Here is a 14,231-nt window from a genome sequence, read left to right as displayed (position 1 = left end):
GCAAGGGGAGTGGGCGTGGAGGACACTGCAAGTTCAAGCACGTGCTTCGGGTGAGACTGACGTGAGTGCAAACACAGGCTCTGGTACTGCCTGTGTGACTCTTGGCAAGTGACTTAACCTCTTTGGGCATGTCCATCCTTCCAGCCCTGGCCACTTGGTACAGTATGTTATCACCAGCAGCTCCATGTAAGTGCTGTACCACTTTAAGGGAGACTCTCCTTGGTGATCTGAATGGGCCTGGCTCAACCCACTGAAAGGCGTTAAGAGCAGGACTGAGGCTTCTCGGAAGAAAAAGGAATTCTGCCCCCACACAGCCAGTTCCGGACAGCCTGTCCAGTGGATCTCAGACTTGCCCAGCCAGCCTCCACGGTCACAATAAACTCCAGGCACTAAATCTCAATTTATTGATCCCGCCCTGGCCAGGTGGCTCAGTTGGTTGGAGCATCATCCCATATACCAAAAGGTTGTGAGTTCGATTCCCAGTCTGGGCACACACCTAGGTTGCACGGTTGATCCCTGGTCAGGGCTCGTACTAGAAGCAACTGATCAATGTTTTTTTTCTCTCTCTCTCTCTCCCCCTTCCTCTCTAAAATCAATAAAAAACATGTCCTCAGATAAGGATTTTTTTAAAAAGAATGTTTAAAAAAAACCTCACTCTACCCCACTGGCCCTGCTGCTCTGACACACGGCTGTGACCACCCCGTCCGAGCTGGCCTCCTGGTCACCATCACGTCACTCCATTTTAATTCTCAGCATCAGACTCAGCACCGCGGGGCACATTTCCTGTCCATCCTGTCACTGTGCTCGGAGCAGTGCTGCCAGGGGAACGCTCTGACGACGGAAACGCCCTGGAACTGCGCTGTGCCGCCAGCGTGGCCGCCAGCTACAGGAGCTTTGGGTCACGTGAAGTGGGGCCAGTGCCTGCAAGGTGAATTTTTAACTCCATTTCCTTTTCATGAATAGAAGGTTAACTTCCACATGAGTCTAGAGGCCACCCCATTGGACAGCTTGGGTCTAGGACCATGAGAGCGGGAAGCGGGTTAGCCTTAACCATCACCACAGTCCCACAGTGACTGAAACAGAGGACATGCTATCGATATTTACAATGAATGAATGAGCCATGTGTGGGTGAGCGTGGCTGCCTCAGGCCTCTGTCCCTTGCACTGGAGAATGCTAACGCCGTCCTATATCCATGTAAGGGATTCCTGAAAACCCACGGAACAGGGCAGCGGGGGACGTACAGGGAAGGGAGACGAGGAACAAAGATGCTGCAACTCACCAGACACTGGGGCTCTCTGGGAGGTGGCTCTTCCCCAGCGCCCAGCCCTCCCAGAGTTGGAAGCAAGTGGAACAATAGGGCAATCAAGGCGGCTCTTCCTCTTTGTTCTAGGCACAGGAAGGGGGTTCTGGTGGGCTTCCTTCAACACCAACTGCAAGGACCAGGGGAGCATCTGGGCCGCTGTCCTATTTTGGAGCCACTTTACACCCAGTTTGCACCTGGCTGTCAGTTCCTCCCTGGGCCCTCAGGAGAAGGAGCCGGAGGGGGCCCAACAAAGCAAGCTCCAGGGAGGTTGCCAGGGTGCGGGCAGGGGGATGGGGGGCCTGTCTGTCAGGGGCACCCTGGCCTTCTCTCTCTCCCCTTGCCTGGCTGGCTGAGCCTCTTCTTAGACGTACCAGCATCTCACTCTAAGCCATCCTCCTACTCTGCAGCTGGTGTTTGTTTGAAAACTGGATGAGTGAGCCAGGCATCCTCTGCTCAAAGCCCTACAATGCAAGCTCTGTGCCATGATTTTCCGTGGGGGCTGGCCCTGCCCACTTATCTGACCCCAGTTCCCACCGCTCTCCCAGCATCCCCAGTGGGCCGGCCACAGCGGTCTCCCTGGCACAGGCTCCCTCCGGCCACTAGGCACTTTGCATGTCCCCGCCTCCCCTTTGTCATCAGAACTCCCCCTTCTTCTTTAGGTCTCAGCTCTACCCCGAAGCCCCGCCCCGAGAAAGTCCCCACGCCCTGGAACCCACCCAGCACAGCGCCAGATGCATAGTGGGTGCTAGAAGAATATGTAGGGGAGAGAGGGAGGGTAGGAAAGGAAGGGGGAAAGCAAAGTCTTCCATTATCTGGAACCTGGGTTTTTCCTTGGGAAAGTGAAGATGCAAATGAGCATACATTATTAAAGCGATCACAGGCACACGCTCTGCAGCAGCCACGTCAGTGTCACCTGGGACCTCAGCTCTGTAGTGACCTGGGGGTGGGGGAGCAGAAATGGGGCTGTGTGCCCCGGGAAACTGCTTGGGGTTCTGCTTTTATTCTGGCCAGGGAAAGGCAGGCTACCCCTAGAGAACAATCAAGCCAAGCACAGGGGAGATGGGCTCTAAAGAAGCGGCAATGCTGAGAGAGACAGTGGCTCAGAGGGAAGAGAAGTCAAAGACAAACAGGGAGCAGAATTAGAAAAGCTGAAACCCGGGGGTCCTTTGGAGACAAAAGAAAAAGAGAGGGGCCCTGACCGGTTTGGCTCAGTGGATAGAGTGTCAGCCTGCAGACTCAAGGGTCCCAGGTTCGATTCCGGCCAAGGGCATTTACCTGGGTTGCGGGCACATACCCAGTAGGGGGTATGCAGGAGGCAGCTGATCGATGTTTCTCTCTCATCGATGTTTCTAACTCTCTATCCTTCTCCCTCCTCTCTGTAAAAAATCAATAAAAAATATATTTTTAAAAGAAGAAAAGAAAAAGAGAGGGACAGGAAGAAGATGGAGGAAAGCGAGACGGGGCAGGGAAAGCCTAGAGGACCCTGGTGAAGATGTTGATGGTAATGATGGTAATGAAGGTGGTGATGGTGATGGAGATGGTGATCTTGGTGATGGTGATGAAGGTGGTGATGGTGATGGTGATGATGCTGATGGTGATCTTGGTGATGGTGATGAAGGTAGTGATGGTGATGGTGATGATGCTGATGGTGATCTTGGTGATGGTGATGAAGGTGGTGATGGTGATGATGATGATGGTGATCTTGGTGATGGTGATGAAGGTGGTGATGGTGATGATGCTGATGCTGATGGTGATCTTGGTGATGGTGATGAAGGTGGTGATGGTGATGGTGATGATGCTGATGGTGATCTTGGTGATGGTGATGAAGGTGGTGATGGTGATGGTGATGATGCTGATGGTGATCTTGGTGATGGTGATGAAGGTGGTGGTGGTGATGGTGATGGTGATGAATGTGGTGATAGTGATAAGGTGCCTAACATATAGGAGGCATTCAATACATTTTGATGAATACGGGAATGTTGTTTTTTTTATTTCAGGCCACAGCTGATATGATAAGGAAAATGAGGAGACCCTGGCTTTGGGTCCCTTGGGCTTCCTAATGGAATAATATTTTTTTAATTAAATCTTTATTGTTCAGATTATTACAGTTGTTCCTCTTTTTTCCCCCCATAACTCCCCTCCTCCCAGTTCCCGCCCCACCCTCCGCCCTCACTCCCCACCCACTGTCCTCATCCATAGGTGCACGAGTTTTGTCCAGTCTCTTCCCGCATCTCCCACACCCCTTTCCCCCGCAAGAATAGTCAGTCCATTCCCTTTCTATGTCCCTGATTCTATTACAATCACCAGTTTATTCTGTTCATCAGATTATTTATTCACTTGTTGATAGATGCATATTTGTTGTTCATAATTTGTAACTTTACCTTTCTCTTCTTCTTCCTCTTCTTAAAGGATACCTTTCAGCATTTCATATAATACTGGTTTGGTGGTGATGAACTCCTTTAGCTTTTCCTTATCTGAGAAGCTCTTTATCTGACCTTCAATTCTGAATGATAGCTTTGCTGGATAAAGTAATCTTGGTTGTAGGTTCTTGGCATTCATCACTTTGAATATTTCTTGCCACTCCCTTCTGGCCTGCAAAGTTTCTGTTGAGAAATCTGCTGACAGTCGTATGGGTATTCCCTTGTAGGTAACTGAGTTTCTTTCTCTTGCTGCTTTTAAGATTCTCTCTTTGTCTTTTGCTCTTGGCATTTTAATTATGATGTGTCTTGGTGTGGTCCTCTTTGGATTCCTTTTGTTTGGGGTTCTCTGCGCTTCTTGGACCTGTAAGTCTATTTCTTTCACCAGGTGGGGGAAGCTTTCTGTCATTATTTCTTCAAATAGGTTTTCAATGTCTTGCTCTCTCTCATCTTCTGGCACCCCTATAATTCGGATGTTGGTACACTTGAAGCTGTCCCAGAGGCTCCTTACACTATCTTCGTATTTTTGGATTCTTTTTTCATTTTGCTTTTCTGGTTGGGTGTTTTTTGCTTCTTCGCATTTCAAATCTTTGACTTGATTCTTGCGCTCCTCTTTTCTGCTGTTGGGAGTCTGTATAATATTCGTTATTTCAGTCCGTGTATGCTTAATTTCTAGTTGGTTCTTTATCACAACATCGAGGGTCTCATTAGATTTCTTTAGGATCTCGCTACATTTATCGGCAGTTTTGAGAAAATTATTGAAAGACCTTAAAAGTGTGGTTTTGAGGTCTATATCTTCCATTTCTGATATTTGCGTACTGTTTCTTTGTCTCCGCATTTTTTTATGTTTTCTTGGTGCACCCCCTAGTGGTCTTTGTGCGCAGTCTTGTTGTAGTTAAGCCTTGATTGTTGTAGGTAAGACTAGAGGGGATTTGAGCTCCAGGCCAAGTGGCTGTGAGAATCAGCTGTGTCTGCAGTGAGAGAACTTCTGTCCTCTAGGGCAGTGCTAATCTAGCCTTTGCCTGAGGCTATCCCGAAAATGGCTCTGTGCAGGGCTTGGGCGGGGCATGTCCCAGGGGATCAACAGGGCGGGCTGAGCAAGCAGTTATGGCTGCTCTCAGTCCCGTCCCCGGGGGGGGGGGGGGGGGCTCTGCCTCTCAGAGTCCCAGCAACCGCTGCAAACCTTGGAGAGAAAGCTGCATTCGAGTTCTGACAGAAGCCAGACAGTCCCGCTTCTCCCGGTTGAGTCTGGGTCCCTAGAGACTCGCCCGGATCTGGAGCTCAGAATCTGAGACTCCCTCCCAATTGGAAAAGACAACCGCGCCCTCAGCCGCCAGCCCGCTCCGCACCTCCGCACCTTAGTATTTGACTTCAGCACTGCGCCTCCTCTGAGTCTCGGTATGTTATTCTCTTTCCTCCTAGTTGTAGAACTTCCACTCAGCCAGCCTTCCTGTGGTTCCGGATCCATTTTGATGAATATGGGAATGTGTTTTTTTTTTTATTTCAGGCCACAGCTGATATGATAAGGAAAATGAGAAGACCCTGGCTTTGGGTCCCTTGGGCTTGCTAATGGAATAATTAAGTATTCTTTGGTGTGAGGCTAAAGCTGATCTAACAAGCTAAGAAACAAAAGATTAAACTTCCCTACCTTTGGGGCATCTTGGACACTGGGAAATAAAGATAACCCCAAAATCCAAGGAGAAAACTAAGTTAGATTCAAAACTATGAAATAAAGTCTCCCCTATCCTAGGAGAGGAGTGGAGAGGAGAGGAGAGGAGAGGAGAAGGAAAAAGAGAAAGAGAGAAAGAGAGAGAGACAGTAGGAAAGAAAGAAAGAAAGAAAGAAAGAAAGAAAGAAAGAAAGAAAGAAAGAAAGAAAGAAAGAAGGAAGGAAGGAAGGAAGGAAGGAAGGAAGGAAGGAAGGAAGGAAGGAAGGAAAGAAAGAAAGAAAGAAAGAAAGAAAGAAAGAAAGAAAGAAAGAAAGAAAGAGGGAGAGAGGAAGGAAGGAAAGAAAGAAAGGGAGAGAGGGAGAGAAGAGGGAGAGAAGAAGAAGGAGAGGGACAGGGACAGGGACAGGGAGGTGGAGACAGGGCGAGAGAGAGAAATTACACATATTCTTGGTCAGGTACAAAGCTTTTTTGTCTCCATGAGTTTCTCAATACAACCTGTATCCCTTCAGTCATTTAACAAACATACATTGAGTCCCCACTACACACTAAAATTTGAAGTATCTAATTTCATCACTGTAGGAAACCCCAGCTGAGAGCTGGGGAGACCAAGATGAAAAAAATATAGTAAGAAGCAAGAGTCAAGAACTAGTTTATTCCCTAGTTTGGGATAAAATATTGGATAAGGTGAAAGGCAGGAAATAATGGGACCATTTAGAAGCTTCAAGGAACCAACGATAATTTTTGAGGGAAGAAGAGAATTTAAGACAAGAAGGATCAGTAGAGAATGGCTCGCTGCACCCCCTGGTGGAAAAGAGTAGCAAACACATCGTACAGCTTTCCCGCACTTCCTAAAGCAAATAGAGCCTGGACGAGGTGCTAGGAACAGAGGGATGAATAGCAGCATAGTGCACCTGTCCTTGGGGAGGTCACAAGCAGATGAAGGAGTAAGACAAAAAGAATGACAATCCGTCTAAGGCAGGAGCAGTTGGTAACAGAAGCATTCATTCATTCATTCATTCATTCATCCAACAAAGTGCAGAGGCCTTGAGTCAGGGGCTTGAGAAAAAGCAGGATTCACGGGGAGGACACAGATGGGAGGAAATTCCAGGCAGTGGGTTGAGTACCAAGGAGTGAAATCATGCGTGATCTAGGAAATTCCAAGTAATTAGTAGATCTGTACGACATTGAGGTTGGAGGGGGGAATGTAAACAGCAGGGTTCCAATTAGAAGCCAAATCCCAAGGTGCTTTGCAACCCATGGGAAAGACTATGTATGTGAAGCCACTGGTGAGTTTCACATACGTCGTGAGTGTGCAGGAGGCAGCCAATCGATGTTTCTCTCTCTCTCTCTCCCTTCCTCTCCCTAGAATCAATTAAAATGTTTTTTAAAGAGAAATATGTACTGAGTCCTTACAACGTGCCAGATACTGAGCTGGGGGTGTCTGGCTGCAAATAAAATGGTGAGCAGAAACGGGAAATCCCTGCCCTCCTGCAGCCTACACCCTACGGGGGGAGGGGGGGGAAGGCATCCGTTAAAAGAAACCACTCCGCCCAAAGGCTAACCTGAACATGTGGAGAGTGATGCGGACACATACAGAGGCAGAGCGTGCCGCCAGGACACTGAGAGCTGTGTGCTGAGCTGCGCTTCCCTGCCAGCTGCCCTTGTTGCCCAGCGCAACACCTGGCCCTGCTCTCAAGGACCCAGTGGCTTGAAGGCTGGCATCGGAGGCAGGACACAGTTGACGGAAGCTCAGCTGCCTGGGAAGAGCTGATCTAGAGGCAGGAGGATCAAGGAGATTGGCGTTTCTCAACCCACGGTGAGGGGTGAAATGAAAGTGGCAGGTCCTCTGCAGCGTTTGGTAAATGATATAGGATAAAATAGAAAAGAATGTAAAATATTGTGCATAGTAAGAATTGGTACTGTTTCACGAAACTCATTTCAGTTGTGTATGTGTATATTCATGTGTTTGTGTATAATGTGTGTGTATAAGGTTGCAATATAAATCATTTGTTACTCTGTCTTTTTTCTATTTTTATTGATAAAAAAGGGAGGGAAGAGGGATAGAAACATCAATGATGACAGAGAATCATTGATGGCTGCCTCCTGCACACCCCCTAATGGGGATCAAGCCCACAAGCCAGGCATGTGCCCTGACCGGGAATCGAAACATCAACCCCTGGTTCATAGGTCAACACTCAACCACTGAGCCACACCGGCCGGGCAATGTTTTGATTACTGTGTGTCTTGGTCAAAAAAGTTTGAAAAACACCAGATCAGAGGCTCTCTCACGGTCTCACCCAGCCCAGGATATCACAGGGGTGGCTGCACAGCCCACAGAGGGCTGACAGAAAGGCCTGTCTCAGGCAGAACTGGAGTCCAGCTCCACTATGAGGACTCTGTCACACTCAGTAGCCCAATTCTGATGAGGAGCTATGAACTCTGAAAAGCAATGAAGAACCTAACCTCACATGCTCACTCTCATGCACTGTGGGGGCCAGGGGGAGGGGGAGGAAGAGGTATAAATTGGTACAAACATTTTGGAAGGCAAACATGGCAATGTCCACCAGAAGTCTTAAAATATGTAAATTTTTTGCTGCAGGAACCACACTCCCATGCAGTCTCACTAAAGGAGTAGCCCAAAGGGAACACTCAGAGTTAAATGTCTAATGACAGCAGTGGTTGGATAAATGGTAACAGTATTCAGGCCTTAAAATGTATTGACAAAGATGTGTGTGATATAGCCTTGTAATTAGGCACCATTTCTTAATGGCGCACTAACTACGAGCTGCTTCTCGCTGTAGGTAGAGAGAAGTCACCCTGAAGCAGGTCTTGTCTGTATTGCATGATTGACAGGCCACTCTTAGCCATGCAAATGTTAGGTGAGTCAACAGCATTGTGCTAGAGTAAGGAATAACATGACCTTTATCGCTGTTTAACCAGGGGTGATTCTACCACAACACCTCCCTCCCCTGAGAACATTTGCAAATACCCAGAGACATTTCTGTTTGTCATGAATGGGAGAGGGATGTTGCTGGTATCTAGTGGATAGAGACCAGGGTGCTAACAAGCACCCTTCAAGGACAAGTCATTCTCCAATTCATGGTCTCTGTTGATGCTGATCACAGCCCTGATCAGGATCTGCTAGCGAAAAAGAACATAAAAGAGCATGCAGAGCTGGAGAGGAGAGAATCTGGGCCAATGACCTGTTTCAGATAAGCTCTGTTTTTGTTCACTGATGTATCCTCAGCCCAACTGGCACAAAGTAGTCACTCAATAAATACTTGTTGAAGATTGCCTGTTGAATCCAGCAAGGGCATCTGTGATTATAACTTTCTGCCTGACTGTGCCCAACTCATGTACAACAGTGACACCTTGTGGTGGGAACTGAAACAACCACACAGGTGGACCAATAACACTTTTTGGCGGGTGTTTTGCAGAGCTGATCCCATAACGCGGAAAAGACCACAGAGTTTTGTGGAAAAATCACAAAGCTAGAGAGAAGCAGGAGGCCTTAAGAGGATGGTGTCTGCTGTCCTGCTAAAAAAAAAAGGAGGCAGATGGGAGTTTGAATAATTTATAGGAAAGATCAAAGAAATAGGACAATATATGTGGATCCCAAACTGATATGTCACAGAGGTTATTTTGTTAGATTTCAAAGAAAACACAACAGGTTTCAAAATAATACGGATAAATAATCCTAATTCTATTGCTTAAAGGTAGTATACACATACCTATTGGTCTGGAAGAAGTATACCAAAAATTATACCAAAATGACAACAGTAGGTCCCTAGAGAGTGATGCTTAGGTAGTTATTATTATTTTTATGTTTTCCGAGTTATTTTATAAAGAATGCATCCTATCTAATAAAAGAGAAACATGGTAATTGGCGTACAGCCGCTACCCTTCCCATTGGCTAATCAGGGCAATATGCAAATTAACTGCCAGCCAAGATGGCGGCCGGCAGCCAGGCAGCTTGAAACTACCATGAGGCTTGCTTGCTTCAGTGACGGAGGACTCCAACGTTCCCCGCCTGCCGCTGCAGGCCTCTGAGCTGCAACTCTAAGCAACTATGTAACAAATATAGAAGCTAAACAAAACCCCAGAAACCTGCTTTAGTCCACCGGCTTCAGCCAGCAGGATCGCAACACTGTAAGCAAAGGCCAGAAACCTACTTTCAGCAGCGGAGGCCTAAGAGCTGGAGCCAAGCCTCAAAGCTAAAGCTGGCCCAGAATTAAAAAAAAGAAAAGAAAAAAAGGAGCGGTTGGGAGCTTCAGTCCCAGCCTGAAAACAGCCCTCAGCCCCTCACCCAGACTGGCCAGGCACCCCAGTGGGGACCCCCACCCTGAAGGATGTGTGACCAGCTGCAAACAGCCATCATCCCCTCATCCAGGCTGGCCAGGCACCCCAGTGGGGACCCCCACCCTGATCCAGGACACCCTTCAGGGCAAACCAGCCGGCTCCCACCCATGCACCAGGCCTCTACCCTATATAGTAAAAGGGTAATATGCCTCCCAGCACCGGGATCAGCAGAGCCACGAGGCCTCCTGGCACCAGGATCAGCGTGACAGGGGGCAGCGCCCAAACCCCGATTGCCCTGCGGCTCTGTGTGTGACAGGGGGCGGGGCCACAACCTCCCTATCCACCCTGCTCTGTTTGTGACAGGGTGCGGCGCCCCAACCCCCTGATCGGCCCTGCTCTGTGTGTGACAGGGTGTGGCGCCCCAACCCCCCCCCCCCACGAGCCCTGCTCTGTGTGTGACGGGGTAGAGCCATAACCTCTCCATCGGCCCTGCCCTGAGTGTGAGAGTGGCGGCGCCCCAACCCCCTGATCGGCCCTGCTCTGTGGGTGATAGAGGGCGGCGCCCCAACCCCCTGATGGGCCCTGCTCTGTGAGTGACAGGGTACAGAGCCCCAATCCTCTGATGGGCCCTGCTCTGTGAGTGACAGGGGGCAGTGCCCCAACCCCCTGATTGGCCCTGCTCTGTGCATGACAGGGGGCAGCGCCCCAACCCCCTGATCCGCCCTGCTCTGTGCGTGACAGGGGGTGGTGCCGCAACCTCCCCATCGACCCTGCCTTGAGTGTGACAGGGGACGGTGCTCCAACCCCCCAATCGGCCCTACCCTGAGCGTGATTGAGGGTGGCATCACAACCTCCCGATCGCCCTGCTCTGTGCATGACAGGGGGCGGTGCCCCAACTCCCCAATCGGCCCTGCTCTGAGCCCGACCAGGGGCTGCACCTAGGGATTGGGCCTGCCCTCTGCCACCCGGGAGCAGGCCTAAGCCAGCAGGTCGTTATCTCCCAAGGGGTCCCAGACTGCGAGAGGGCACAGGCCGGGCTGAGGGACCCCCCTCCCCCCCTGAGTGCACAAATTTTTGTGCACCGGGCCTCTAGTAATGTTTATGTAAAAAAATAAGAAGGTAGATGTTGACCCAAATTACGACAACACTTCAGAATGTCTAAGGTGAAAGGATTCTGGTCTCCTACACACATCTCGGACTTCCAGTACCTGGACCCTAATTTTCCAGAACCAAATGTCCCACAACCTCCGAAGGTCTCCTTTGGAGCCAAGTTCCCAGACGCTGCGCTAACCACTTTCAAGTCCCAGGCCCCTCTCTCCTCTGCTCGCCTGCGGCATCTACCACCCAGAGTTGATTGTGTCTCGTCCAGGCCTGCGGCCGCGGGCACAGGAACCTGGATGCCCTGTGGCAGACGTCCAGCCTGCTCACCTGACATGTGCACGTTCCGGAGGCAGGAGAGGGAGGCATTGAGGCGGGCACATTCCTCCTGGTTGGCTCCGTATTTCTCCACCGTTTCACACACCTGCTCATCCGTCATCTCCAAGAGGTCCTCCAGGCTCAGCTGGCCCGGGGTGATTTCCTAGGGAGGGAAGAGGATGCAGACGTCAAGTGCGGAGAGTGGAGGAATGAGGTCTGAGCCTCCACACTGCCCTCTGGTGGTACCTAGCTGAACACCCCGCACTGTGTGAATGGCTCCTTGGTGCAGCTGGGTCTCTGATTTGGGCATCAGACAGGCTTGGGTTTTCTCTCAGCTATGCCACTCGTTAGCTAGATGACCATTTAACCCATCTAAGCCTCACTTTACTCACCCAAAATGGGAATCTTAAGTGCACACACTGTGTAGGGAAGCACGTGCACTTAGCACATGGCGCCATAAATGGTGCAGTTCAGCCGTGGGCAAACTACGGCCCGCGGGCCGGATCGTTTGAAATGAATAAAACTAAAAAAAAAAAAAAAGACCGTACCCTTTTATGTAATGATGTTTACTTTGAATTTATATTAGTTTACACAAACACTCCATCCATGCTTTTGTTCCGGCCCTCCGGTCCAGTTTAAGAACCCATTGTGGCCCTCAAGTCAAAAAGTTTGCCCACCCCTGTAGTTTATAACTTGTCCGTGTCCCCATGCAGCTTCTAAATTCCTTATGATCAAGATTCTAATTGATTTATCTTTGGAGGCCCTCCATGCCTCCTGCTCAGCTCCTACAGCAGTGACTTGTCCCAAATTCAGGGTGAACCCAGAGCAGACAGCCCAAGTCCCCTGATGGCTGTCCTCCACTCTCTGATAGTCTGAGGCAGGTGACCCTTGACCGCCACCAGTAACCATCCCTCCTTCCAGAAAGGCTGAGTCCCTAGACACTATCATATGGATACAGCTTGAAATTTGTCAAGCTTCCATATTTACACATCTATAAAAAAGAGTCTTCATTTTATAGCACTTAATGGTATCCAATGTGTTTACATTTATTATCGTTGTTATTTTTATTGATTAAGGCATTACATGTGTCCTCATCCCCCCATTCCTCCCCCCCCCCCCTGCCGCCCCCATTCATGCCCTCATCCCCCTGGTGTCTGTGTCCATTGGTCATTTGTTGTTGCTATTTAAATAAGAGTTTCAGATAATTGAGGATAGAGATTCTAGGTCAATACACAGCATACGTGTGCCCTCTTGTGGCCAGATCTGTGTGTTACAACAAAATCAGACATACACACACACACACACACACACACACACACACACACTAAACTCGCAACCAAGAAGAGGAAAAGTGTATAGCACTAAAATTCTATCCAAAAAACATGCATGCAAAAGCCATGAAACCCAACTGGTGCCTATCAAACTCGCCAGGGCAGGGGACAGAGCGAGCAGTAACTGCGTGGCTGAGGGGCTTTCTCACACAGGAACTCTTGCAGGTAAGCCCCACTTTACGAAAGGTGATCGACCAGAATCTGAAAGTACAAAATGACTCTTATTTAGAAGGGATATTTCCCAACATAAAAGAATTATCCTCTTTGCTGCGGGATACACTTTTGCATTTTAATCTTGTAACTTACCTCCCAAAATATTCAATTTACACTGAGGTTTTTAAGGACGGACACACACACACACACACACACACACACACACATCACAGGAGTAATGATACTAAAAATGGAGAAAGCCTTGACAAACCTGGGCCAAAAGAGCAGATGGACTTCTGTTGGATAAAATAATTAAATGATAATAACAATAATAATAATAGTAATAGAAAGGAACGTAGCACTATTTTAAGTGCTTTTCATGGATTTTCTTTTAAAAAGGCAGACCACATTAAGTAGGTACTTTCATCATCATCATTAGTCTATAACTAGGACACTAAAATTCAGAGAGGTTAGAACACCGGCCCAAAGTCACACAGTAAGTTTGAAGCCAGACAGTCTGTCCTAGCAGCTTTCTCTGTACTTCTAGCTCCTCCAGAGAAAGGGGCCCTTTGGGGTACACACGTGTGCGCTACAGACAGAGAGCTGGGACCCAGCTGTCCTCACCCCCTGGCTGGTGGCCTTGGGCTCATGATTCTCACTGATCAAGGTAAGAACCAGAACTTGGGTACCTGCAGGCAAGGGGAATCAAAATGAGCAAAGCTGTGAAACTTGGGAGCCTGCAGGGCCCAAATGGGCAGCAGAATTCAGTTCACTGCCACCCGACAGGAGTTCATTTCAGTGAGGTAAGCAACTCCAATTTTTCAAGAGAAGGCAGAGATCTGGGGTTTTATGCAAACGCTTTCAACTTTTAAATACTGGCTCAAAAAAAATTTGAACACATCAGCCAAGCAAAAAAATGTCTGTGCATCAGATACCGCTTCAGGCCATCATGTTCAGCCCTTGGTCAAGATCTGTCCCTACCTAATTTGTCCTGTTTGATAAATAAATGGTCCCAAACGCTTCTGAAAAGTGCACTGGGCCATGCAAATAGAATGCACTGTTTGTACTTACACGGGGCTGTTCCCATTAAGGATATTCACACAACACTGCCAGCCTGGGAATGAATTAAAGAAACCGCAACTCATACCCCGTCTGGTGTGCATGCGTGAGATGGGGGTGGAGGAAGGTGGGGGGTGGGTGCGTCTGGCCCAGGATTATTAGATCTGGTGGGTTCAGGCAAGATCACATCTAGGCAAGTTCTGAAAAAGACAAACGGTGGAAGAGGATCTTCCAGCCGCTTCAAGGAGGAAGCAGGGAGCCCCTTACGAAATGGTACATGCCCTGCAGGTAGAGGGCGCCCCTTTCCTCCCCAGGTCAGGGAGGCCTCGGCAACCGGAGAATGGGGAAAGACAGTGCTTTCCATCTCCGCCAACCCCACCCACTCACTAGTGAAATGAGTCCCTTCCTCTCTGAGCCTCGGTTTACTGCTCTGCACAATGGGGTGATAGTTGTAACTACGTCAAAAGATTGTTGCAAGGATTTGAACAATCTCGACACTTGAGATGCTGCATGGAAAGCCCTCCGCACAATGCCAGGCACCAAAGATTCGAGGTGAGCTGGTTTCATCCAGAAGGGCTCGGCCC

At 49.0% G+C, this 14,231-nt stretch overlaps 1 protein-coding gene across 1 annotated transcript in view; it reads right to left on the bottom strand.

The window, feature by feature from the left end:
• KSR2 (kinase suppressor of ras 2) overlaps positions 1 to 14,231 on the bottom strand; it is a gene marked incomplete at its 3' end in the record, with an annotated part of 271,370 nt that overhangs the window by 196,736 nt on the left and 60,403 nt on the right. The window contains exon 3 of the mRNA XM_081113682.1: positions 11,117 to 11,267. Coding sequence (XP_080969808.1) covers positions 11,117 to 11,267 — 151 coding nt within the window. The remainder of the gene's footprint in view (positions 1 to 11,116; positions 11,268 to 14,231) is intronic.

Source organism: Myotis nattereri (genome assembly GCF_964212035.1).
Source record: "Myotis nattereri genome assembly, chromosome: 19".
Classification (NCBI taxonomy): Eukaryota; Metazoa; Chordata; class Mammalia; order Chiroptera; family Vespertilionidae; genus Myotis; species Myotis nattereri.
This window is presented reverse-complemented; position numbering and strand designations above follow the sequence as displayed.